The sequence below is a fragment of the Salvia miltiorrhiza genome, chromosome 1 (assembly GCF_028751815.1).
Source record: "Salvia miltiorrhiza cultivar Shanhuang (shh) chromosome 1, IMPLAD_Smil_shh, whole genome shotgun sequence".
NCBI classification, from domain to species: domain Eukaryota; kingdom Viridiplantae; phylum Streptophyta; class Magnoliopsida; order Lamiales; family Lamiaceae; genus Salvia; species Salvia miltiorrhiza.
In genome coordinates, this window is record NC_080387.1 from 66,073,386 (window position 1) to 66,101,004 (window position 27,619).

General features: G+C 38.4%; 1 protein-coding gene and 1 long non-coding RNA gene across 2 annotated transcripts; one reads left to right on the forward strand and one right to left on the reverse strand.

Annotated features, from left to right (window-relative positions):
- The first annotated feature begins 11,561 nt into the window (after positions 1 to 11,561).
- On the forward strand, positions 11,562 to 12,747 carry LOC131011785 (cytochrome P450 71A8-like). The gene is made up of 2 exons (XM_057939624.1): positions 11,562 to 12,065; positions 12,148 to 12,747. Exons 1-2 carry the CDS (start codon positions 11,562 to 11,564, stop codon positions 12,745 to 12,747), a joined length of 1,104 nt encoding a protein of 367 aa, XP_057795607.1.
- Positions 12,748 to 20,026: 7,279 nt separating this feature from the next.
- On the reverse strand, positions 20,027 to 22,173 carry LOC131005123 (uncharacterized). Its single transcript, XR_009095206.1, has 3 exons — positions 22,014 to 22,173; positions 21,105 to 21,170; positions 20,027 to 20,363 (listed from the first exon to the last, which is right to left on the reverse strand). It is a non-coding gene; the product is annotated as an uncharacterized LOC131005123 (long non-coding RNA).
- Positions 22,174 to 27,619: the final 5,446 nt, after the last annotated feature.

The window sequence follows — 27,619 nt, forward strand, 5'->3', positions numbered from 1 at the left end:
CTAGACTTTCAAAGAGCTGCGCCTGTTTTGCCTCGATGGCCTCCACCTCAGGGAGCTCCATCCCTTGTAAGGAAATCTGCAAGAACATTCTGATCAGATTTCAAAACGACAATATCATAATCATAATATTGGCATTCTGCTTGCCATCTAATCAATCTAGCCTTTTCAGGTTTAGATTCAATCTTTTTAGTTAAGAAAGCTTTAACGTTGGTGTTATCTACTTTCAAAACAAATTTTTTAGCAAGTAAGAATAGCGGCCATTTTTTGAACGCTTTCCTGACTGCAAAAAACTCTTTTTCGTTTATGTGCCATCGCACAGCCTCGTCGTCGGAGAAAAGACCGCTACAATATCTGCAAGGTTCTTCTCCAAAAGGGGTGATCTTTGTAAGCACTGCTGCCCACCAGAAATCACTCGCGTCGGTGTAGAGGACCAAATCATCCTCGTCTTGTGGTATTGAAAGTTTCGGGAGATTTTTACAAATCTCTTTCAACTTCTTCATACCCTCCCGATGTTCCTCCTTCCATATGAATGGAACATCTTTCTTCAGTAAAGGACTGAAGATTTTCCGGTGTTCTGCAAGATTTTTGATAAACATTCCTGCAAAGTTAACAACTCCGAGAAAGCTTTGGAGCTGCTTCTTTTCTTTAAGATCTTCTGGGAATCCCTGGACCTTTTCCACAATATGATCTTGTAGAATTATCCCAGATTCATCGATCTCGATCCCCAGAAACTCCATCTTCTGGGTGGCTATGACTGCCTTCTTTTCTGACAGCACTAGTCCTTCTTGTTGACAAACATCCGCAAAGATCTCCAGATGCCTGACATGTTCATGAATGTTTTTTGATGCAATAAGGATGTCATCAATGTAAACAAACATAAACGAAGAATAATCTTTGAAGAGATTATCCATCTTCCTCTGGAATATCTGAGGCGCGTTGGCTAACCCCATTGGCATGACATTCCAAACATAATGTCCTTGTGGAGTTGAGAAGGCTGTGAACTTCTTACTCCTTTCCTCCATGCGAATCTGGTAAAAACCTGACTTGCAATCGAACTTTGAGAATACCCTTGCACTTCGGATGCAGTTAATGAGGTGTTCTCTGCTTGGGATGAAATATCCGTCAAACTCAAGAATGTCATTAATCCCTTTGTAATTAATGACCAGTCTTGGTTTTCCTCGCTTGATCTCCCCATGATTCCTCACCAGAAATCCAGGACTGCTATAGGGTGATCTTCCTTCTTCGATCAACTTTAAATCAAGGTGTTCCTTGATTATACTCATCATATCCTGTTGATCTCGAGGGTTCATCAGGATAGGTCTGAACCTTACGAACTCATGCTCCTTTCCAGTTTTAACTTTCAAAGTTGCTCTGAGCTGGTTCTTGTCCCACCATGCCAAAGGATCCTCGTGGTAACACTTCTGGATTCTCATTTTGACGTCGGCAATGGACACCTGTTCTTCTTCCTTGATATCTTTGTGTAATATCAGGGATACCTTGAGGATTTGAATTTCTTCCTCGGAGAGATCTGGGAATCCCTCTGTTCTGCATTTGAGCAAAACTTCTCCGAATCTCCGTTGATCCTTCATTTGTGGTCTCCGGAGTCTGCCATCATCACCACGCTTGCTGCGGAATTTGATTGGCATTGATCGATGAAAAGCTCCATTGAGCCTTTGCACAATGATTTTGTGGTCACAATTGGTTGTGAACACTAGCCTCCTGGCTTCATTGTCTTGTATGTACCGCTTGAAACTTTGCAGAAAATTATTTCCGAATAATATATCTGCTCCGGTATCATGGAAATAAATTGGTGGAGTTTTGACCTTGTACCAAGGTGTCTGTCCTGCTCCTCCGATCAGTATTTCCGTCTGTTTTACTCCCTTTGATAGAAGTAAAATCTTTTTGGAGAAATCCCTTCCTGCAACTCGAGGTAGATCTTCTTCCACTTCTGTTGGAAAGACTCCTCGTTTTGCTGTACAGATTCCTGCTCCTGAATCCACATAAGCAGCAAAATATTCTGCTTTGTATTTCTCGTATAACATCCCTACAGAGATGTATATCGAGAATGGACTTGTCATTAAATCATCAATCTTTGCCGTCCGATTGTGATCTCCATTCTTCCTGATTTTCATGACCATGGCTTATATTTGTCAAGGAAATCTCGTCCTAAAATCAGGACGTCTGCTTCTTGTCCGGCTTGGCCTTCGGTCTGAATTTCAAAACCTCCAACCTCCAGAGTTCCGATGTATCGGTTGTCACCTGGATTTGCCAAATAATACAGCAAACTACAAGGAAACTGATTTTCCCTGCTTGTTGTATCAAATCTTGTGGAAACTTGTCTCCATCCTTCGGGACATTTGAGCTTGATTCTCATGTCCTAAGCTGGTGTTTCCTGGATCGTCCTTCTCTCATATGATTGAGAGAAACTCCTTGTTATAGGCCCTGAGGTTAGCCTATTTCCTTGGAATGATAGCTTTGGTGCTCCTAGTCTGAGACTCTGAGTATGGCTAAGCACCGGCTTGTCTCCAATATCGATGTCGATTTCTCCGATCTGAGGAATCTCCACTTGGTCTTGACTGACTGCCTTGGCAACCGCCTTGAATATTTCTGGAATTTCAATATATTCTTTTCCCAGAAATAATTCTGTGTGATGAGAATTTGATAAGGCATACGAGACTTGATAAGTCAATGAGTATGGCCTATTTCCATTCGTCATATACTCCTTCTTCTTGTAGTCCTGATAAAGAGTCAGGGCTCGGCTGAAGGATGAATCTTGCAGATTATAAGCGATTTGTGGATAGAACTCGGTTATAATCTTCTTGGCATAGAGATTGCCTGAGAAAGCTCCAAGAATTGAATTTCTGGCATCTCTGACTCTTTTGTCGCAAAGTGCAACATCAATTGGTTGGTCTGTCCCCGGGAAAAGGGAGGATTTGATTACCAACTGAATTGCTCCAATATGAATCCATTTCATCGTATTTGCGACTTCTGGCTTCATTTTCTTGAGATCTTTCTTAATATCTTCAGCTGGAACCAACTGGATTTCCACCTGATTACTTGTGATCTCAATGGGAAGCGCCATTTCTTGGCTTGTGACGCCAAAATAGACATGATGCTTCCTTTTGGTTGGAATCAAGCTATGAAAAACTCGATTCAGTCTCCCATTAGAAAACCCTTGGTATGTTTGTACCTCTTCGGTTTCCTTTTTGAGTTTTTTCACGAGCTTCTTCACCACTTCTTCCTGTGGAATCAGAAAATGGCTAGTGAATCCATTCTGATCCTCTTTCTGGGTGTGGTGAACCTCGTGCTCTTCTTTAGTCTGACTCGTCTCCGGTTGATCCATCGGTCATCTCCGAATCTTCAGAACTAAAGACTTCTTCTTGCTCATATATGCTCTCATCAGAGGATATATCTTCAAACTGATACACGGGTATCAGATTCTGGTAAAAAATAGCATCTTCGATATCCTGTGTGGATTCGAATCTTTTTATCCCTTTCTTCTCGTTATCGGGGCAATTGGTAGAGATATGCCCCTTTGCACCGCACGACCAGCAGTTGCAATCCTTGAAACTTTCATTCGCTTTGGCCTGAGTACGCCTGGAAGTTTTTCTTGCCGGGATTCTCTTTTGATTTAAGAATCGGTTTCTTGATGGTCCGCTCTGTTGGCCTGATTTGTAGGAGCGTGCCTTTTGTCTGGTCCACATAGTTCTTGGCTTCCAAGAACTTCTTTTGGACTTTCTTTCATAAGGTTGATACCTATGTTTCTTTCTGCTTCTCCTTTGATACAGCAACTCAGCACCAATCTCTGTTGGAAGATCGATGTTGTCGCACATCAATGGGGATTTCTTGTTGAGTCTCCTCAATCTCTTGAGATTCCTCAGGTCTGCCGCCTTCTGGCACCATTCGGACAGCTTCTTGTGGACATAAGACATCCTTCTTGAAGCACTGTCAAGTGGATATCCTCCTGGTGAAACATACTCATTGATGAGCATCTCCCTCCATGGACTTGGAAACTTTGGAAAAAAGAGGTCCATGGCCTTCTGATCTTCCACTTCCCCCATATGGACATATAGGGTATACAGACGCAGAAATTCATCGAGAGCTTTTGGCTCTAGCACTATCAACCTTAGATTGTAAAGTGCCTGTTGATATTTCTTGCGCTTCTCCTCTGCGGATCCTTCGAAAAAACCCATTCCCAAGAAATGGATTTTAATCTGTTTAGTAGTCTCCTTAATGATGTCATATAATGACGTACTACTAAACAACTCTTCCCTGGTCAAAACTTCAAGTTTTTCCCAGTATTGTTTTGCCATCCCTGCCAAGCTAGCTTCGAAGACTCTGGCAAATTCTTTTTTGTCGTAATCAATTGTAGCAACCACGACTTTTAATGATGAAGCCCACTCGTCGATGAGACCCTCCCATTCTTTGAAACTGGCTTCGTCAAGTTTGAGAATCAATCCGCATGGATGGATTGGTTCTAGTGTGACCTTTCCTACAGGAGTATCCTGCATCTGAGGTCTCCGCCGCCTGGTTCTCTGGAACTGGCTTGCATCGTCTTGAGCTGACCCCTTCTTTGACGATTCTTCTTGAGGCTCTGTTTTAGGAACCTCATCTCCTTGGTTCATCTTTAGATCCACCATGTTGAGATTAGCAAAAGATTCTGCTAACTCCTGTAGATCTTCCAATCCGATTCTGTCAAGGCTATTCATGATATTTGCCTTTCATGATTCGGATTATGTCATTCGGCTGCAACTCTTTGGGTGTTGCATCAAATATGGATGGATTCGTCGGGTCTTTAGACCATTGGTTCCGAATTTTCCCGGAACATGGTTTTCGCCTTTCGATCTCCTCCAATCTTTTCTGGATATCACTTAAGAGAATTAGTATTTCCTCTTGTTTGAGTGATATTTTGCTCATCTCCATCGGTAGCTCATACAGCTTGTTGCCGTAATACTCCACCGTCTTTTGAATCTCCCGTAGGTTGACATTCTCGGAAGAGTCTGGCTCGATCTTGTGGTAGCTTGGATAAGCTACTCCCGCCTTGTTTTTTGGTTCCATCAATCGTGTGACTGATGGGCCTCGTCTCTCCTTTGTTCTATCGCCGCTCTGGTTGCGGCGAATCTCATGAGGTGCTCGTGGTAGAATTGGATACTCGCAATAATCTCGCGAATATGCTCGATATCTCCTCCTCGTCGTAAGTTGGTAACGAGGACTCGATTGTTCCATTTGAGATCGCCTATTAGGCGACTGGTTTCTTCCTCCAAATCTTGGAGAGGAATCCTGTATCGTACACATCTCGGACATTCGTCCGGATCCATATTTTCCGTGGAGTCTCCTCCCACATGGGTTAATTCATAAAATAAATTAAAAATTATATAATTCCTCTATAAAAACCCGCTCTAATACCATTTTCAACAAGGATCTTTTTGTTTTATCTTTTTGCTTGAAAGTACGTGGCATTGTCTCACAGTCCAGACCCAGATTACAAAATAATCTATCGGGCACGAGGAAAGTTTCCAGCCGATATACCATTCAAGCCATAATTAGAAGAAACATCATAAGGATATAAAGTTTTTGGGCTAGGATATCCCAAATTAAAACATAAGTAGGTCTTTGTGTAATTAGTTTCAAAAAGGGGTCATTTTTCAAATTTTTAAACATTGAGCCGTGTCAAATTTGGACAAGATTGGAAGTTGGTGTATTAAATTGGAAGATCCTAAGTTTGCGCTAAATTTGGATTTTGATCAAAGTTGGTGTTTTTCTATGCAATTATCCCTATCTTATGTGTTGTTTACTTTTATGTGCCGCTGCTCTTTTTCTCATCATTTTTTGTTTTTCTTCTATATAAGGGTTACTAATTGGCCACATCATGTCTACTCATAAATTAATTAAATTTAAAAAATAAAAATAAAAATTTGCTTACAATAATCGATCCATATTCTGACTGACCCATATTCTATGAGAATTATTATTATTATTATATTCGCTTACAATTATTTATCCATAAATATCCCTAACATATTGAAGGAGGAGCAATTAGAAGTAGCAACACAAAGCCCAGTCGTTTCTGAAAAATGGAGGAAATCCAATTCCATCCCATGATTCTAACATCTCTTCTATGTCTCATCTTTTTATGGTCAATTTACAGAATGTTGCTGAAACCTTCAAGCAAAAGAAAACTTCCCCCTTCACCACCAAAGCTTCCGATAATCGGAAATCTACATCAACTTGGGTTACTGGGTCACCAGGATCTCCATTCCTTAGCCCAAAAACACGGCCCGCTGATGCTTCTTCACTTAGGCAGCGTCCCCGTCCTCATCGTCTCCTCCGCCGATTCAGCCCGCGAAATCACGAGGACTCACTGTTAGTAAAAAATGGAAGTAGGTAAGCCACCTACCACCTCCCACTCTTTGCCACCTACCACCATCTGCCACCTACCACCTCTCATCCCCTATAAAATCCTTCCTCGCAGCAGCAACACAACACACCAAACAACTATCAAACAAAGCTTTCAGCTAAGAAAGATAGAGAGAGAAATAGAGAGAGAAAAATCTTGTGAGAGAAAACTTCAGTGTGGAAGTTATACACGAGTGATAAAAGTGAGTTGAGAGATAGCCTCTGCGTAGGCAGATACAAAATACAGTGTGGTAATTTTGTTGTACTCCTCCTTTTGAGATTCTCTAATATATTGGTGTGGGTCCGTGGACGTAGGCAGTTTGGCCGAACCACGTTAAAAATATCGGTGTCATTTATTTTTCTCGTTTCATATCGGTCGATATCCAAAATGTTGCGTCTAATTTCCTAACAACTGGTATCAGAGCCACGTTGGTGGCGAATTTTTTTTTTCTTGCGCTGGTACTATTCACGTGAATAGTGAATTCGTGAATAGTAAATTTTGCGAACAGTGTTTCGTGCGCAACGGTAATTATTCTTTTAAAATTCTTAGTATGCTCTGTGGTTGCAGTGTAAACTGAACCTCCACATCAGAAACGAATTTTTTGAGAAAATTATCGTGTTTTTTGATCGAGTGGGAGCAATGTCGACAGACGATAAAATTTCCAAAATGGAGAAATTCAATGGTGTGAATTTTGGATTTTGGAAAATGCAAATGGAGGATTACTTGTACCAGAAGGACCTGTATAAGCCCTTGAAGGAAAAGCCAGTGGATATGAAGGACGACGAGTGGGAGGTGCTTGATCGAAAAGCACTCGGCGCAATCAGACTGACCTTGTCAAAGTCAGTCGCCTTCAACATAAAGCATGAGAAGACAACAGCGTCTCTCATGAAAGCTTTATCCAGCATGTACGAGCAGCCGTCTGCAGCAAATAAAGTTCATTTGATCAAGAAATTGTTCAATATGAAAATGACGGAGAGCGGAAGATTTGGAGAACATTTGAACGAGTTCAACGAAGTGACGGACCAACTTACCACGGTGGACATCAAATTCGATGATGAGGTCCGGGCTTTGTTAATTCTTGGGCAGTTACCTGAGAGCTGGAATGGCACAGTCACGGCCATTAGCAGCTCTGCCGGTAAGTCCAAAATGAAGTTCGATGATGTCGTGAGCATGATCTTAACCGAGGAGATCCGGAGGCAGTCAGATGTAGTCTCCACTTCAGGTGCCGCTTTAAATGCAGAAAGCAGAGGCAGAAACTCAAACAGAAGTCAAGGGCGTGGACGGAGCAAGTCAAGGAATGGCAGGCAGAGCTCCAGGATCCACAAGAATTCCAACAAATCAAAGTCTGTTGAATGTTGGAACTGTGGTCAGGTCGGACACTACAGAACGCAGTGTAAAGTACCTTCAAAGGGAAACGAGACAAAGACCGAAGCCAATGTTGTGGCTGAAGAAGAAGGCGATGCCTTGATATGTTCCATGGAGAAAAGGGCCGAGTATTGGGTCATAGACTCTGGAGCATCTTTCCATGCCACCTCGAATCGAAATTCCTTCATAAATTACATGTCGGGAAATTTCGGAGAAGTATATCTCGGAGATGATCACCCATGCAGCGTGGTGGGCATAGGAGAAGTACAGATCAAACTCAATGGATCTGTATGGAAATTGAAGGACGTGAGACACATTCCAGAGTTGAGGAAGAACTTGATCTCCGTCAAGCAATTGTCAAGAGAAGGATGTGATACACACTTCTCAGGTGATTATTGGAAAATCACTAAGGGCGCAATGATTCTTGCACGTGGCAAGGATACTGGAAGCCTATACACAACGATGAATGCGTGTGTGACAATTGCAGTTGCTGATAGCAAGAAGAATGCAAATTTGTGGCACCAAAGACTTGGGCACATGAGCCAGAAAGGGCTCAAGTATATGCATTCGAAAGGGAAACTACCAGAGCTTCAGTCTGTTGATATAGACTTTTGCGAAAGTTGTATCTACGGGAAGCAGAAGAGGGTGAGTTTCAATACCAGTGGTAGAACTCCGAAGCAAGTAAAGCTTGAGTTAGTCCACACAGATGTTTGGGGCCCAGCAGCAGTTTCATCCAATGGCGGAAAGTCTTACTTTGTGACTTTCATCGATGACCACTCGAGAAAGGTGTGGGTTTACTTCTTGAGACACAAGTCAGAGGTGTTCGAGGCGTTCAAGAAGTGGAAGGCCATGGTGGAAAATGAAACTGGCTTACGGATAAAGAAGTTGAGATCCGATAATGGTGGAGAATACGAAGATATGGCGTTCAAGAAATTTTGTTACCAGGATGGCATCAAGTTAGAAAGGACGTTGCCAGGGACACCACAACAAAATGGAGTTGCAGAACGCATGAACCGGACGTTGACAGAAAGAGCTAGGAGCATGAGGATACATGCAGGACTGCCAACACAATTTTGGGCAGAAGCTGTCAACACAGCGGCATATCTCGTTAACCATGGGCCATCTGTACCATTGGAGTACAGAATACCTGAGGAAGTTTGGAGCGGCAAAGAAATTAAACTTTCTCACTTGAAAGTATTTGGTTGTGTCGCGTATGTACACATTAGTGATAATGCCAGGAGTAAGCTCGACTCCAAATCACTAAAATGTACTTTCATTGGATATGGTGGAGATGAGTTCGGGTACCGTTTTTGGGATGACAAAAACAGGAAGGTCATTCGAAGCAGGAATGTCATATTCAATGAAAATGTGATGTACAAGGACAGGAATGCAGTGCAGTCCACCGACACAACAAGTGACGATCCAACATACGTTGATCCAGATGATACTGCAGAGTGCAGTACATCAAAGCAAACAGATGAAGGTTTGCAGACGGAGGAGCCCAACTCTGAGGCTGATCCACCACAGTCTCCAGTTCCAGCTCCAACTCCTATACCCAGGAGGTCATCTCGACCTCATGTTCCAAACAGGAAGTACATGAATCAAATGTTACTGACCGATGCTGGTGAACCTGAATTCTATGAAGAAGCATGTCAAGTCGGAGATTCTGTCAAGTGGGAGCTTGCAATGAAAGAAGAGATAAAATCTCTTATCTCTAATATGACGTGGGAACTAGTTGAGTTGCCCAAAGGAAAGAAAGCTCTACACAACAAATGGGTGTACAGAATCAAAGAAGAGCATGATGGTTCAAAGCGATATAAGGCAAGATTGGTAGTCAAAGGTTTCCAACAGGAAGAAGGAATTGACTACACAGATATCTTTGCTCCGGTTGTAAAGTTGACAACAATCCGGTCGGTCCTGAGTATTGTCGCAACGGAGGACTTGCATCTAGAGCAGTTAGATGTGAAAACTGCTTTCCTCAATGGTGACTTAGAGGAGGAAATATACATGCAACAACCAGATGGATTCTCTGTCAAAGGAAAGGAGAAGCTGGTGTGCAAGTTGAAAAAGAGCCTGTATGGCTTGAAGCAAGCTCCAAAGCAATGGTACAAGAAGTTTGATGGATTCATGCAGAAAAATGGCTACATGAAGTGCAATGCTGACCATTGTTGTTACTTCAAGAGGTTCGAGTCCAGCTATATCATCTTGCTACTTTATGTTGATGACATGTTAGTAGCCGGCTCAGACTTGAACGAAATCAAGAAGTTGAAAAGACAGCTTTCAGCGGAGTTCGAGATGAAGGACTTAGGAGAAGCAAAGCAAATTCTCGGGATGAGAATTTACAGAGACAAGCAAAAAGGTGTTTTGCAGTTGTCTCAGGCCAACTACGTCAATCGAATCTTGCAAAGATTCAACATGAGCAGTGCTAAGCCGGTTAGCTCAGCATTAGCTAACCATTTCCGCCTATCCAAAGAGCACTCTCCAAAGACTAAGGAGGAAAGAGACTTCATGGCTAAAATTCCTTACGCCTCAGCCATTGGAAGTCTGATGTATGCCATGGTCTGTACTAGACCAGATATCGCTCATGCAGTGGGAGTTGTGAGCAGATTTATGGCAAATCCAGGAAAGCAGCATTGGGAAGCAGTAAAATGGATATTGAGATATCTACGTGGATCTACTGATAGATGCTTATGCTTTCGACGAGGTGATGTAGCACTACAAGGTTTTGTAGATGCAGATTTTGCCGGTGAGGTAGATCGCAGGAGAAGCACTACCGGTTATGTCTTTACTGTTGGCACGACTGCTGTTAGTTGGATCTCGCAGATACAAAAGATTGTTGCTTTATCCACTACAGAAGCAGAGTACGTGGCAATCACCGAGGCTAGCAAAGAAATGATCTGGTTACAAGGGTTGTTGGCAGAATTGGGTTTTGATCAGACGAAGAATGTCTTGCACAGCGATAGTCAGAGTGCGATACATCTGGCAAAGAATTCAGCATTTCATTCTAGAACGAAGCATATTGGACTTCGTTATCATTTCATCAGATCTCTGTTGGAGGATGAGGTGTTAATACTTGAAAAGATCCAAGGAGCTCAAAATCCAGCCGACATGCTTACAAAGGCAGTAACCATTGATAAATTGAAGTTGTGCTCAGCTTCAATTGGTTTGCTAGAATGACAAAGACAGAAAGGCTGTTGCGTTGATCGAGGTGTGAAGACAGATTGAAATCAGTCTTCAAGTGGGAGATTGTTAGTAAAAAATGGAAGTAGGTAAGCCACCTACCACCTCCCACTCTTTGCCACCTACCACCATCTGCCACCTACCACCTCTCATCCCCTATAAAATCCTTCCTCGCAGCAGCAACACAACACACCAAACAACTATCAAACAAAGCTTTCAGCTAAGAAAGATAGAGAGAGAAATAGAGAGAGAAAAATCTTGTGAGAGAAAACTTCAGTGTGGAAGTTATACACGAGTGATAAAAGTGAGTTGAGAGATAGCCTCTGCGTAGGCAGATACAAAATACAGTGTGGTAATTTTGTTGTACTCCTCCTTTTGAGATTCTCTAATATATTGGTGTGGGTCCGTGGACGTAGGCAGTTTGGCCGAACCACGTTAAAAATATCGGTGTCATTTATTTTTCTCGTTTCATATCGGTCGATATCCAAAATGTTGCGTCTAATTTCCTAACACTCACGATCTCAGTTTCGCCAACAGGCCCGTCTACAAGGCCTTCAAGAAGCTGGTCTATGGCTGCAAAGACGTCACCCTCTCTCCTTACGGCGAATACTGGAGGCAGATGAAGAGCATCGTTGTTCTGCAAGTGCTCAGCAGCAGAAGGGTTCAATCCTTCCGTTCCATCAGGGAAGAAGAAACCGCCGTTTTCCTCAACAAGATTCAGGCGTCTTCTGGGCCGCTGGATTTGAGTACCATGTTTGCTAATTTTACTAATGATGGGATCGGTAGAGCAGCCTTCGGCGGGAAGTACAGTGAGTCTGAAAATGGAAAGAAATTCCTGCGCGTCATGACGGATCTCATGGAGCTTTTAGGGACTATAAATATTGGTGATTTTATTCCGTGGCTTGATTGGATTGGTCGCGTTAATGGTTTCGATAAGAGGCTCGATCAGACTGCCAAGGAGATGGATGAAGTTTTGGAGAGTTTGATTCAAGAACGCTTGCAGCAGACTGAGACTCGATCGTCCAAAAATGGAGAAGATTTCTTGGATGTTTTGCTCCAAATCTATAACGATGAATCTGCAGATGCCTCCATTGATCGAGATAGCGTCAAATCATTACTTATGGTAATCTCTATAACTTTAGTGTTTCGTCACTATTCTGTATGTAGATTCTTTGTTGATGAGCAGTTTTGTGAGTGTGTGGCAGGATGTTTTTGTAGGCGGAACTGATACAATATCCACAGCTATGGAATGGACGATGTCAGAAGTCTTAAGACACCCAAAAGTTATGGAAAAGTTGCAGCAGGAAGTAAGAGGAATCGTGAAAGAGAAGCAAGACATAAGAGATGATGATCTAGAAAAAATGCATTATCTCAAGGCTGTGATCAAGGAAGCTCTACGTTTCCATCCACCACTCCCACTACTTGTGCCTAGAGTGGCTACCAAAGATGTGCAGATAAAAGGTTTCGACATTTCTGCAGGAACAATGGTGATGATCAATGCGTGGGCTATAGGGAGGGACCCGGTCTCATGGGACGAACCAGAAAAGTTTATGCCGGAGAGATTCTTGAATTCTTCCATAGACTTCAGGGGTCTTGACTTCGAGTTGATCCCGTTTGGGGCTGGACGGAGGGGATGCCCCGGGATCACGTTTGCTGTTGTTGCTATGGAGCTTCTGTTAGCAAATCTCGTGCATAAATTCGACTGGAAATTGCCTAATGCAAAAGATTTGGACATGACTGAGAGCCCGGGATTGACAGTTCATAGAGCCACTCCTCTTCTTGCAGTTGCTTCTCACACTACATAATTTGGAATACTCTATCAAGATTTTCAAGTTTCAATCAATATTACCTATGCAGATTATAAAATATTTACAAATGTGATGTTGTTTTTGTCTTGTCTGATGCTTGTAATTTGTAAATGACAAATAAAATCCTGTTGATCAACGTCAGAAAAGATATTGGTCTTCAATATCATTTGGCATATATTTTTAGATTCTTGAATGATGCTTGGCAAAGGCGGCCGTATTATAATATTGATCATCATTTGGTATTCTTATATCTTCTATGATGTGGTTTTTGGTATTTGTTTAAACTTAGTTTATATTTATAATTATTTTGTGCCCCACAATAAATAAATTTTGGATTTCGTCATCCCTCAATAGAAATTAACGTTACATTTTTTGGTTTCACTAATGAGAATGTACGTTATTTATTGAGCTTTTTAACAATAAAGGTTTGTGGAGTATGATTTTTTATTTAAATTTCACAAATAAATAAAAAAATTTAGAGACAGCGTCATGATGAACTCGAATCCAGGATCTCAAGCATTGAACATTAATCATCTACAATTAATTCGTTAGATCAACACACGCACACTATGGAGTATAATTTAATTACTGATGTTGTGTAACACCCTAAAATTTAATAATCAGAAATAAAATTTTAATTTAAACTTCCAATTTCATAAAAGTAAACGAACCAAAAATACGACTTCGTTTTAACCAATTTAAACACCAAATCGACAAAACGAGTTCAGCTGCAGAAAATCGTCTACGAAGCCTTAAACGACTAAATACGTCTACGTCAAGTTCATCGTTCACCAATAAAAAAAAAATTTAAACCAACTACCAAAAACCTTCATAAAATAAAAGCATGCTTAACCTCAAAATGACTCAAAGAAAATTAACGAATTTAAAGTCTAACGTTCAAAGCGGAACCAAAAGTACGAAATTAACTTCACCACACCCATTCCGCCACACCGCTCCAAAATCACTGACCTGAAAAATAATTTAAAGAAAAGGGGATGAGCACAAAAACGTACTCAATGGTGGGAAACAATAAAGGTGATATGATTTATCCAAACGTGTATTAAATTGTGGAAAACGATACTCATTCGCAACCTGCCTCACCATCACAGCATAAATAACACACCTTACCTCACCTGCAAATAATCCAGCCACACAGGCATGGAACCATTCACAAGGTTGCCACACAGGCAAATAATCCAGCCACCCAGGCATGGAACCATTCACAACATTGCCACACATGCAAATAATCCAGCCACCCAGGCAAGGAACCATTCACAACATTGCCGCACAGGCAAATAATCCAGCCACCCAGGCAAGGAACCATTCACAAATTGCCACACAGGCAAATAATCCAGCCACCCAGGTAAGGAACCATTCACAACATTGCCACACAGGCAAATAATCCAGCCACCCAGGCAAGGAGTCATTCACAACATTGCCACACAGGCAAATAATCCAGCCACACAGGCATGGAATGATAATAACCGACTGGTTCAACTGTGCACAGGACCCTGTCATACTCGTCGTTTAAAAATCAGTGACTCACCGTCACGCTGCCATAAGCACCAATGCGCATACTCACCGTATGCAATCAAACTCGTATCTCAACCACAATATACACGTTGGATTTATAGAAAATATTTCATGCACAATTTTAATTCACGTGGCAATTGAAAACATATTTATTGAGTTAAAAGAGAATTCACCCACCTCAATATCCACGACAACAAAAGAAACTCAATCAATTTTCAGACGAGGCTCCTAGTTGCGCCGCACCTAATTCAATAAGTTCATTAATATTATAAGGCCTATGTAAAAACCTTAATTAATCATACTGAATAAACCATATAAATGAAAGCATGTACTGACTCGTATTGGTTTTATAAAACTCAAAATCTATCTGTTATTCAATTTAATTAAACTGATAACATTTAGAAACAAAATCATCTATGTATATATTTATATATTTATTAGCTAATACGTGTACATATATATATAAACACTTATATACAAAAGTAATCCAAATCACTAAAATTTATGATTCTGATCAACACTACATATATAAAACTAAATTTTCACTCTAGTAATTCAGATAATAAAATATTTATAAAGTTTAATTAACTACACCACATACAAAGTCAAATCATGAGTGAACAAATAAGTATTAATAGTCGGTTGAACAAATCAGTAAAACCTTTTGTAATTGGAAATAGCTGAATTAGACACAAACAACTTAAATTATTTTATTTTATTCTTCTTTTGCTAATTAAAGCCCTGTACCAACTTTCAATTCCTAAATTACTACTAAGAAAAATAACATTGCTTATCTATATGTTTCTCTGCGTCGGTCGTTCCAAATCAGAAGAAGGAAAAGAAAAAAATTAATAATGATAATAATAATAACAATCGCAAGCTATACAAATTTTTAATTTACTTCCTTGATATTTTTTTTTTCAGACGATTAAAAAAAAATTTACAAAAAAAAAAAAAAAAAAAAAAAAAAAAAAAAACTAAACCATCATAATGATTCATATAATAATTTTATTTAAAACCACTAGGAGCAAAGTAACCGAATTTGAGAAAAACTCACGCATGAAATAAAATTAAAATCTAGACTTTACCTGAAGCAAACTATTTGAAAAGAATGGCGTTTAATCCAAATTTTCAGAATTCATACCACTGTTGAAAGAGACGTGAGAAGAAGACGATTGAAAGAGTTTGAAATTTCGTGAATGCTGTAAAAGGGTGCAGAACGTGTTGGCAAAAAATATATTTACATAATATATGGGTATACAGTTATAACCCTAATAGAATCTTATTTCTTCTATAATTCTTCTTAATAATAATAATGTTAATTTAATCAATTATCACAGATACGAAAATGAAATAAAATATTGTGACTTCAAATTGAGATTTACAAATTTTATTTCTCCTAGCCCAACTTCTTCAAAAGCCCAAATTAAAGGAAAATTATTAAGTTCTATTTACTATAAAATTCTACAACCCAAATATAAAAATTTCTATTTGACTTTTAACTAGGGGCGCAACTATGGTCTTCCTCAAGTCCAAGATTATAAAATCAAACATGACAAAAATCATATTTTAAATCACCAAAATAAATAATAAAACTCAAGTAAAAAGCGGGGCGTTACAACCCTACCCACTTAACAAAAATTTCGTCCTCGAAATTTGTCTTACCAGGAGTTATAAGGGTCGGATATTTAGCTAGGATTTCATCTTTACGCTCCCAAGTTGCTTCTTCAGGACCATGGCGACTCCATTATATTTTACTAGTGTCACTCGTCGGTTCCTTAGCTCGTGGATTTTTCGCTCTTAAATCGTAACAGGTTCATCCTCGTAGCTCAAATCTTTATGAAGCGATATCCCACCAAATGAACCACATGACTTAGGTCATGCATATATTTCCTTAGCATCGACATGTAAAAGACGTTGTGCACAAATGTAAGCTCGGGTGTTAACACTAAACGATAAGCGACATCTCCAATCCTTTCAAGAATTTCAAAAGGTCCAATGAAACGCGGCTTCAACTTTCATTTCTTACTAAATCTCAAAACTCCCTTCATTGGTGCTACTTTCAAAAACACCTTGTCACTAACCTCAAAATGTAAATCCTTTCTTCTCTTGTTAGCATATGACTTTAGTCGATCCTGAGCAACTTTTGATTTTATCTCGAATTTTCTTAACCACTTCCACCATCCTTTCCACCATCTCGGGACCCAAGATTTTATTCTCTCCAACTTCGTCCCAATAAACGGGCGATCTATACTTTATTCCATAAAGGTCTTTATACGGAGCTATACCAATGCTAGAATGGTAACTATTGTTATAAGAAAATTCTATCAATGGCAGGTGTGACTCCCAACTTCCCCCAATATCTAAGACACAAGTCCTTAACATATCCTCCAAAGTTTGAATCGTTCTCTCGGACTGTCCATCTGTTTGTGGATGATATGCCGTTGAAAATTTTAATTTTTGTACCCAAAGCATGATGAAGGTTGTGCCAAAATTTTGAGGTGAATCGTGGGTCTCTATCAGATACAATGGATACTGGTACCCCGTGAAGTCGTACAATCTCCTAAACATATAGCTGAGCAAACTTATCCCTCGACGAGGTCATCCGTACTGGCATGAAATGTGCTGATTTCGTCAAACGATCAACAATCACCCAAACTGCATCATTACCTCTCAAAGTCTTAGGGAGTTTAACCACAAAATCCATAGTGATGTGTTCCCACTTCCACTCCGGTATTTCCAATGGTTTCAACAAACCAGAGGGTCTTTGATGCTCGATTTTCACCTGTTGACAAGCCAAACACCGTTCCACATACTTGGCTATTGATCTTTCATTCCATACTACCAAAAATTCTTCTTTAAGTCCTTGTACATCTTGGTACTACCAGGATGTGCAGTGTATGCGGTTTTGTGTGCTTTATCCATTATCTCATTTCTTAACTCCACATTCCCAGGCACACAAATTCTTTTATCCAACAAAAGAGTCCCGTCTTGCAAGATTGAAAAACCCTTCGGATCGTCAGATACTTCTCTAGCTCTCATCTTTTGCAGAAATGCATCATCCATCTATGCTTCTCGGATTCTATCTCGCAACGTTGGACGCACTACCCAAGCTGAGATAATCGTATCCGCCCATCAGGGAAAGTCACCACTTCAAGGCTCAACCGTTCAAAATCATTTCCTAGCTCCTCTAGCTTGTTGAGTCAATCTTCTTGCGGGGTTCTATTGAGCGCATCGGCTACTATATTTTCCCTTCCCGGGACGATACAAAAAATATTGCAATCATAGTCCTTTACTAACTCCAATTATCTCTGTTGTCTTGTATTAAACTCTTTTTGCGTGAAGAAAATATTGTAGGCTCTTTTGATCCGTATAAATCTCACGCATACCTCCACAAAGTAATGCCTCCAAATCGTCAAAGCATGCACTATTGCCGCCAATTCTAAATCATGAGTTGGATAGTTAAGTTCGTGCAACTTCAATTGTCTAGATGCATAGGCCACGACCTTTCCTCCTTGCATTAACACACAACCAAGCCCTTGCTTCGATACATCGCTATAGACGACATATACCTTGGAGCCGTCAGGTATAGTCAAAACTGGTGCAGTTATCAACTTCTCCATAAGCATTTGGAAACTCTTTTTGCACTTCTCGGTTCGCTTAAAATTATCCCCTTCTGTGTTAGATGAGTAAGTGGCACTGCAATCTTGGAGAATCCCTCAATGAACCTTCTATAGTATCCCGCCACTCCAAGAAAACTTCGTATTTCGGTTGCATTTGTCGGTGCTTTCCGATTGCTCCCTACCTCAGCTTTCGTCAGATCTATCTCGATTTCGTCCAGCGTTACCATGTGTCCAAGGAATCCAATTCGATTAAGCTAAAACTCACACTTCTTAAACTTAGCATACAACTGTTCTTACCTTAGTATCCCCAACATTGTGCGCAGATGTGACTCGTGTTCTTCTAGGCTATTCAAATGTATCGAGATGTCGTCCTTCTTCTTCACGAACAGAATCGGTGCACCCCATGGTGACACACTCAGTCTAATATGCCCTCTTTCCGATAGTTCTTGTAACTGTTCCTTTAGTTCCTCCATTTTTTTTTTCCATTCGGTATGGAGCCTTAGAAATTGGTGTTGCTCCCGGTACAAGGTTATGGTAAACTCCACTTATCGGTTTGGCGGTAGTCCTGGTATTTCTTCAGGAAATTCACGAACTATCTCGACATCCCCCACTGTTGCCTCCATTGGTGTCGACCCCATTAGGTTTACAACACTAGCCAGAATGTAAACTCCTCATCTTCTGGTCTTTGAAACGCCACTTCTCCCTGATGACGCCTTATAGTGGCATAATTTTCACTTAACCAATCCATCCCTGAAATTAGATCAAAATCATGCATCTCTAGACCATGATAGTTGACCGTTAACCTTTTCGTCCCAAAATTAGTTTAACGTTTCTTGCCATCCTACTAGTTCTTAAAGTTTCTCCTGAAAAGAGTCTAACATCAAGTACTAAGTTCTCTACTTCCACAAGCACATTGGTTTTCTCACATAGCTCAGCAGATATAAAAGAATGTGACGCACCAGAATCAAAAAGTGCTAAGACAGGTAACCCAGAGGGTGTTAATCAAGCCAATAAAGGAGACATAAGCTACTAGAGTATAACATCTTACAAAAATTTACCATATATAGATTCCTAATACTATCTCTTGCTAATAGTTAACTATTCACAATTGTTCCTCCAATAACACAATTTAAGACGAAGACATCGTCAAAACTTAATATACGCATCCACTTGTTCTAACCATAACTGAGAAAGAATTCGTCTAAAGTTAAACTATGCTATTCATCATCACTACTAATATCTATAATCTCTATGTTGGGATCCTCTTCGGGGTCCTCCTCTTCCTCGGGGTCCTCTTATTCTATTAGCCCCGCTTTCTCTTCCCCTATGGGCTCTACTTCCTGTTCTGGTACCTCCTCAGGTGCTCCTACGTTTTGTGGGGGTGGTACGGGTTCTTCATCATCGTTTATATGGATTATGCCACGACAAAGTTGATGGCACCTTCGAATCAGCGTAGATATAAATTCTTCGAAATTTATTTGCCTTCGTCCATCGGGTAGAATCCACGCTCGGTCCACCTTTGCTTTCCAAGTTATGGCCCAAACCTCGTTAGGCACCATTTGTTCTATATGGTCGGCAGCAACATATTCAGATATTGGTGGCCCATGGACTCCAATTTTCCGCCACAAATCTCTCCATACCACCATATTTTCCATGAGTCCTATCGTGGTATCGCACTCATGCGACCAGAATTTATGTATTGCATAGGCGTGAAGGTATTCCGCAGGTATTCCTCCGTTGTTTGCCATTCTAACCTACACACGTAGAGCCTAAGATTCGATCACCTAGGTTTTTCCTACTTTCGAGGACAAAACGAGAAAATAATTCACATTTATGTCATGCTTTACAAGAATTTTATCATTCAAAAATTTTACAACTCACATTCAATGCCACATATAAATTCCACCACATATCACCATATTCAAAAATAGTTCATTATTCAAATACTCACCAAAATAAACAAAATAAAATAAATACCTCAAGCAGGAGCGCGCGTCGGAAGTGGGTGATGGTGGTTTTCTCAATCACGAACCAATTTAAGTTTGCAAGTCTACAGAATCGTAGACCTGCTCTGATACCACTAAATGTAACACCCTAAAATTTAATAATCAGAAATAAAATTTTAATTTAAACTTCCAATTTCATAAAAGTAAACGAACCAAAAATACGACTTCGTTTTAACCAATTTAAACACCAAATCGACAAAACGAGTTCAGCTGCAGAAAATCGTCTACGAAGCCTTAAACGACTAAATACGTCTACGTCAAGTTCATCGTTCACCAATAAAAAAAAAATTTAAACCAACTACCAAAAACCTTCATAAAATAAAAGCATGCTTAACCTCAAAATGACTCAAAGAAAATTAACGAATTTAAAGTCTAACGTTCAAAGCGGAACCAAAAGTACGAAATTAACTTCACCACACCCATTCCGCCACGCCGCTCCAAAATCACTGACCTGAAAAATAATTTAAAGAAAAGGGGATGAGCACAAAAACGTACTCAATGGTGGGAAACAATAAAGGTGATATGATTTATCCAAACGTGTATTAAATTGTGGAAAACGATACTCATTCGCAACCTGCCTCACCATCACAGCATAAATAACACACCTTACCTCACCTGCAAATAATCCAGCCACACAGGCATGGAACCATTCACAAGGTTGCCACACAGGCAAATAATCCAGCCACCCAGGCATGGAACCATTCACAACATTGCCACACATGCAAATAATCCAGCCACCCAGGCAAGGAACCATTCACAACATTGCCGCACAGGCAAATAATCCAGCCACCCAGGCAAGGAACCATTCACAAATTGCCACACAGGCAAATAATCCAGCCACCCAGGTAAGGAACCATTCACAACATTGCCACACAGGCAAATAATCCAGCCACCCAGGCAAGGAGTCATTCACAACATTGCCACACAGGCAAATAATCCAGCCACACAGGCATGGAATGATAATAACCGACTGGTTCAACTGTGCACAGGACCCTGTCATACTCGTCGTTTAAAAATCAGTGACTCACCGTCACGCTGCCATAAGCACCAATGCGCATACTCACCGTATGCAATCAAACTCGTATCTCAACCACAATATACACGTTGGATTTATAGAAAATATTTCATGCACAATTTTAATTCACGTGGCAATTGAAAACATATTTATTGAGTTAAAAGAGAATTCACCCACCTCAATATCCACGACAACAAAAGAAACTCAATCAATTTTCAGACGAGGCTCCTAGTTGCGCCGCACCTAATTCAATAAGTTCATTAATATTATAAGGCCTATGTAAAAACCTTAATTAATCATACTGAATAAACCATATAAATGAAAGCATGTACTGACTCGTATTGGTTTTATAAAACTCAAAATCTATCTGTTATTCAATTTAATTAAACTGATAACATTTAGAAACAAAATCATCTATGTATATATTTATATATTTATTAGCTAATACGTGTACATATATATATAAACACTTATATACAAAAGTAATCCAAATCACTAAAATTTATGATTCTGATCAACACTACATATATAAAACTAAATTTTCACTCTAGTAATTCAGATAATAAAATATTTATAAAGTTTAATTAACTACACCACATACAAAGTCAAATCATGAGTGAACAAATAAGTATTAATAGTCGGTTGAACAAATCAGTAAAACCTTTTGTAATTGGAAATAGCTGAATTAGACACAAACAACTTAAATTATTTTATTTTATTCTTCTTTTGCTAATTAAAGCCCTGTACCAACTTTCAATTCCTAAATTACTACTAAGAAAAATAACATTGCTTATCTATATGTTTCTCTGCGTCGGTCGTTCCAAATCAGAAGAAGGAAAAGAAAAAAATTAATAATGATAATAATAATAACAATCGCAAGCTATACAAATTTTTAATTTACTTCCTTGATATTTTTTTTTTCAGACGATTAAAAAAAAATTTACAAAAAAAAAAAAAAAAAAAAAAAAAAAAAAACTAAACCATCATAATGATTCATATAATAATTTTATTTAAAACCACTAGGAGCAAAGTAACCGAATTTGAGAAAAACTCACGCATCAAATAAAATTAAAATCTAGACTTTACCTGAAGCAAACTATTTGAAAAGAATGGCGTTTAATCCAAATTTTCAGAATTCATACCACTGTTGAAAGAGACGTGAGAAGAAGACGATTGAAAGAGTTTGAAATTTCGTGAATGCTGTAAAAGGGTGCAGAACGTGTTGGCAAAAAATATATTTACATAATATATGGGTATACAGTTATAACCCTAATAGAATCTTATTTCTTCTATAATTCTTCTTAATAATAATAATGTTAATTTAATCAATTATCACAGATACGAAAATGAAATAAAATATTGTGACTTCAAATTGAGATTTACAAATTTTATTTCTCCTAGCCCAACTTCTTCAAAAGCCCAAATTAAAGGAAAATTATTAAGTTCTATTTACTATAAAATTCTACAACCCAAATATAAAAATTTCTATTTGACTTTTAACTAGGGGCGCAACTATGGTCTTCCTCAAGTCCAAGATTATAAAATCAAACATGACAAAAATCATATTTTAAATCACCAAAATAAATAATAAAACTCAAGTAAAAAGCGGGGCGTTACATGTTGGGTGGGCGACTTTGTGCATTTCATTTCTTTTTTAATTTGTTCACCTTATTGATAGCGATATTATCATTTTATACATCTCATTGTTGGGATGATATACTTCTCTGTATCATTCTAATTTTATCGGATGTCCCCGAAGGGACATTGGTGTGATATACTTACTCATTATAGAATTGTCAAACAAAATTGTGCTCGTTGATAGATTAGTAGAGTGGTTAATATTAAAAAAATTATTTTAAATTTAAATTTATTATAATGAAATTTTTAAAACTACTATTTGTTCAAAACAGATTGTTAAGCCAGTGGATTGATCCAACTTTGTGAGAGTCGGAATCAATTAGCCCATCATCTAAATTGGGTTAGCCCGTACCCATTATTGATCGGACCATTATTTTTAAAACCCAAACCAACCTAAAATCAAATAAGCAAGACATATACTATTTTAATTTCTTTCGTGTACTTCTATATATAATCTCTTTCGTGTACTTCTATATAAAATCTCGAAGGCAAAATCATTTGATCTGGACTAGCAAGACAAATAGAGTTGTGGCCGGATTAATTTCTTTCGTGTACTTCTATATATAATCTCTTATTTTCAATAGAGTGTTTATTAATAAAATAATAAAATATCAACACATATACTATTTTAATTGCATAACCTCACATTTAAGTTCCGTACTAAATTTGGGGCTACAGAAGTAAAATAGTACTTCATATGTCACAACTAACTTGATATCTTTTTTAGATCATCCCAACTAAATTGATCAATTTTCTTTGTGAAATAAATTAGGAAAGATCTTTGACACTTTTCACTTTATTTTACTCTATTCACTTTATACTAAAGACACTTAAAATACTAAACACTAGTTTACATTATTCTATCTGTCCCATTTTAATAGGCTCATTTCTTTTGAGCACGAAAATTAAGAAATTTACTTTTTAAGTGGTGTGGTCCACACCAATTAAATACATTTTCTTTACTAAAAAAATGAGCTTATTCTAATGGGATATCCCAAAAAGGAAAACGAGCCTATTAGAGTGGGATGAATGGAGTAATTTCTTAAATCATGTGCCAAAAAGAAATGGATCAATTTAGGGGTACTTTATTACCAAACATACTTAAAACACTAAATATTAATTTTTTAAATTCTGTGTCAAAAAGAATTTAAATGGAACGAAGGGAATATATATAATATTTTTATTTATTAATAATATTTTGTAAGATCTTGCATGTTTATTATCTCGTCGAGGTTAGGGTTAGGCTATAATAGGAAAGAATTTGAAAATATTTCAAGGTGAAGGAAAAAATAATTATATTGTACGAACTTTAAATGTACTCCCTCCGTCCATGAAAGAACTTCCTAGGAGGGAGTGGCACGGGTTTTAATAAAATGTTGTATAGTGTATTGAGAGTGGAGAAAAAGTTGTAAAGTGTATTGGGAATTGTGAAAAAGTATTAATAATTTATTGTGTTGTTTTAATTAATGTTATTTGAGTGGTGGGAATTGTCTTAAAAGGGGAGTATTTTTTAAGTGGTGGGGTATTGTCCCAAAATAGGAAAAAGTAGGAAGTTCTTTCGTGGACGTCCCGAAATAGAAAAATAGGAAGTTCTTTCGTGGACGGATGGAGTATTTTTCTACCGCCTACAATTATATCAATTAAATTCAATCGGTAGCACACACCGCTACACCCAAAATTCAATATAATTTCATAGAAATTTGGGTATAATCAGGTGTATCGTACAATCGAGTTAACCCATACTTAAACATTATCCCGTATTGAAATACAAACTCGCATTCTAATCCAAATCGTATAAATGATATTATTCAATTATACAAATGACACTGCTTATAATTGACATTATTCAGTTATATAAATGACACTTTAATATTTTAAATGTTATAGTGTCATTAAAATATTATAGTATCATTACAATCTTATAATGTCAATTACAGAAGTATTATTTATATTTCTGAATAGTATCAATTCAGTGTCATTTGTAATATTATAGTATCTTTTAATCGGTGTGTCATTCATATAACAGAATAGTGTCAGTTACAAACAATGTCATTTACACGATTTAGATTAGAATGTAGATTTGAATCAGGATATATACGAACTATATTTAAATACAAAGCAACTTAATTATACGATACACCCGATTGTACCCAATACCATCTCATATAATTTTAGAGGGCAGAAAAATAAAACAAATGGAAACATCGCCGTCGAACGGATCCGAATCTCATTTGAAAATATATCAATCGATTATAACAAAAAAGTCAAAAATAGGACTATGACAACCTCTTTAATCTTTTTTTTTTTTTGAGAGCAACCTCTTTAATCTTTATTAGTTCATTAATTGTCTTGCTTCACATACAATAAAAAATGGTGACTATAATGACATTAAAGATGATAAACTCTTAATGGGATTTAGTTTGAAAGATTATTTTTTATAAATAAGAAAATTGATTTTTATTTTATTTTGATGGATTGAAATTTTGAGATATCTTAAGGCCCTTGATTATTTTTATTAATTTCACTTGATTCTTATCTCCAACAAAAAGATGAGATTGAAAGAATCTTACTCTCAAAAAAAGAAAATACTCGATCATCTATTATTAATTATATAAAGTAAACGCCCCTTGAGAATACAAAGTTTTGACAAAAAGACAATGATGATTAACACATGGCGTATAGGGAGGAACCTCATCTTATAAACGCAAATAAAAGTTGTGCCAACAATACTCTTAAAATATTTTACAGGAGCGTCTACTTTGACTGCTGTTAAAACAAATTAGTGTAGAAGACCTGAAACTTATAAAATCATTTTACGAAAAGTAAAATAAAAATAAAAATTATAAATATAGATAATCAAATCTTTGGAAGATATTGAGATAGCAATTTTTTTCATTTTAAACAACAAAGGTTCTAAAACGATTAAATTAAACAGGCGTGCCAAATTGATATTCTTTTCAGTATTATCTCTAATCTCAACCAGTAATGACGAGTTAGCACAAGTTTAGGTGAATCACCGCATCTAAACTAGGCTAAACCTCAACGACACGAATGTAATACAAAAATCCATCTAATCTGTTACTACAGTTCTCATGCTTTCATCGAGATTGAATTTTTCAAAGCTTTTCATAAAGTAATCACGGCAACATATACAATAACAAAACTAATACTACTGTTAAGAAATTAGACGCAACTAATTCCGCCCGGGATCTAGTGTGACGCAATATTTTGGATATCGATCGATATGAAACGAGAATAAAAATGACACCGATATTTTTAACGTGGTTCGGCCAAACTGCCTACGTCCACGGACCCACACCAATATATTAGAGAATCTCAAAAGGAGGAGTACAACAAAAATACCACACTGTATTTTGTATCTGCCTACGCAGAGGCTATCTCTCAACTCACTTTTATCACTCGTGTATAACTTCCACACTGAAGTTTTCTCCCACAAGATTTTTCTCTCTCTCTCTTTCTCTATCTCTCTCTAGCAGAAAGCTTTGATGGTTGTTTGGTGTGTTTTAGGATGCTGCTGCGAGGATCATTTTATAGGGGATGAGAGGTGGTAGGTGGCAGCAATTGTTGAAAAACATTGCTGCCAAATTTGAATGTTGCAGCCGCAACTTTTGACCAACAATCTCCCACTTGAAGACTGATTTCAATCTGTCTTCACACCTTGATCAACGCAGCAGTCTTTCTGTCTTTGTTATTCTAGCAAACCAATTGAAGCTGAGCACAACTTCAATTTATCAATGGTTACTGCCTTTGTAAGCATGTCGGCTGGATTTTGAGCTCCTTGGATCTTTTCAAGTATTAACACCTCATCCTCCAACAGAGATCTGATGAAATGATAATGAAGTCCAATATGTTTCGTTCTAGAATGAAATGCTGAATTCTTTGCCAGATGTATCGCACTCTGACTATCGCTGTGCAAGACATTCTTCGTCTGATCAAAACCCAATTCTGCCAACAACCCTTGTAACCAGATCATTTCTTTGCTAGCCTCGGTGATTGCCACGTACTCTGCTTCTGTAGTGGATAAAGCAACAATCTTTTGTATCTGCGAGATCCAACTAACAGCAGTCGTGCCAACAGTAAAGACATAACCGGTAGTGCTTCTCCTGCGATCTACCTCACCGGCAAAATCTGCATCTACAGAACCTTGTAGTGCTACATCCCCTTTTCGAAAGCATAAGCATCTATCAGTAGATCCACGTAGATATCTCAATATCCACTTTACTGCTTCCCAATGCTGCTTTCCTGGATTTGCCATAAATCTGCTCACAACTCCCACTGCATGAGCGATATCTGGTCTAGTACAGACCATGGCATACATCAGACTTCCAATGGCTGAGGCGTAAGGAATTTTAGCCATGAAGTCTCTTTCCTCCTTAGTCTTTGGAGAGTGCTCTTTGGATAGGCGGAAATGGTTAGCTAATGCTGAGCTAACCGGCTTAGCACTGCTCATGTTGAATCTTTGCAAGATTCGATTGACGTAGTTGGCCTGAGACAACTGCAAAACACCTTTTTGCTTGTCTCTGTAAATTCTCATCCCGAGAATTTGCTTTGCTTCTCCTAAGTCCTTCATCTCGAATTCCGCTGAAAGCTGTCTTTTCAACTTCTTGATTTCGTTCAAGTCTGAGCCGGCTACTAACATGTCATCAACATAAAGTAGCAAGATGATATAGCTGGACTCGAACCTCTTGAAGTAACAACAATGGTCAGCATTGCACTTCATGTAGCCATTTTTCTGCATGAATCCATCAAACTTCTTGTACCATTGCTTCGGAGCTTGCTTCAAGCCATACAGGCTCTTTTTCAACTTGCACACCAGCTTCTCCTTTCCTTTGACAGAGAATCCATCTGGTTGTTGCATGTATATTTCCTCCTCTAAGTCACCATTGAGGAAAGCAGTTTTCACATCTAACTGCTCTAGATGCAAGTCCTCCGTTGCAACAATACTCAGGACCGATCGGATTGTTGTCAACTTTACAACCGGAGCAAAGATATCTGTGTAGTCAATTCCTTCTTCCTGTTGGAAACCTTTGACT

Coding starts and splice junctions, on each gene's coding strand:
- LOC131011785 (XM_057939624.1), top strand. CDS start 11,562: ATGAAGAGCATCGTTGTTCTGCAAGTGCTCAGCAGCAGAAGGGTTCAA. Junction 12,066..12,147: donor GCGTCAAATCATTACTTATG/GTAATCTCTATA, acceptor AGTGTGTGGCAG/GATGTTTTTGTAGGCGGAAC.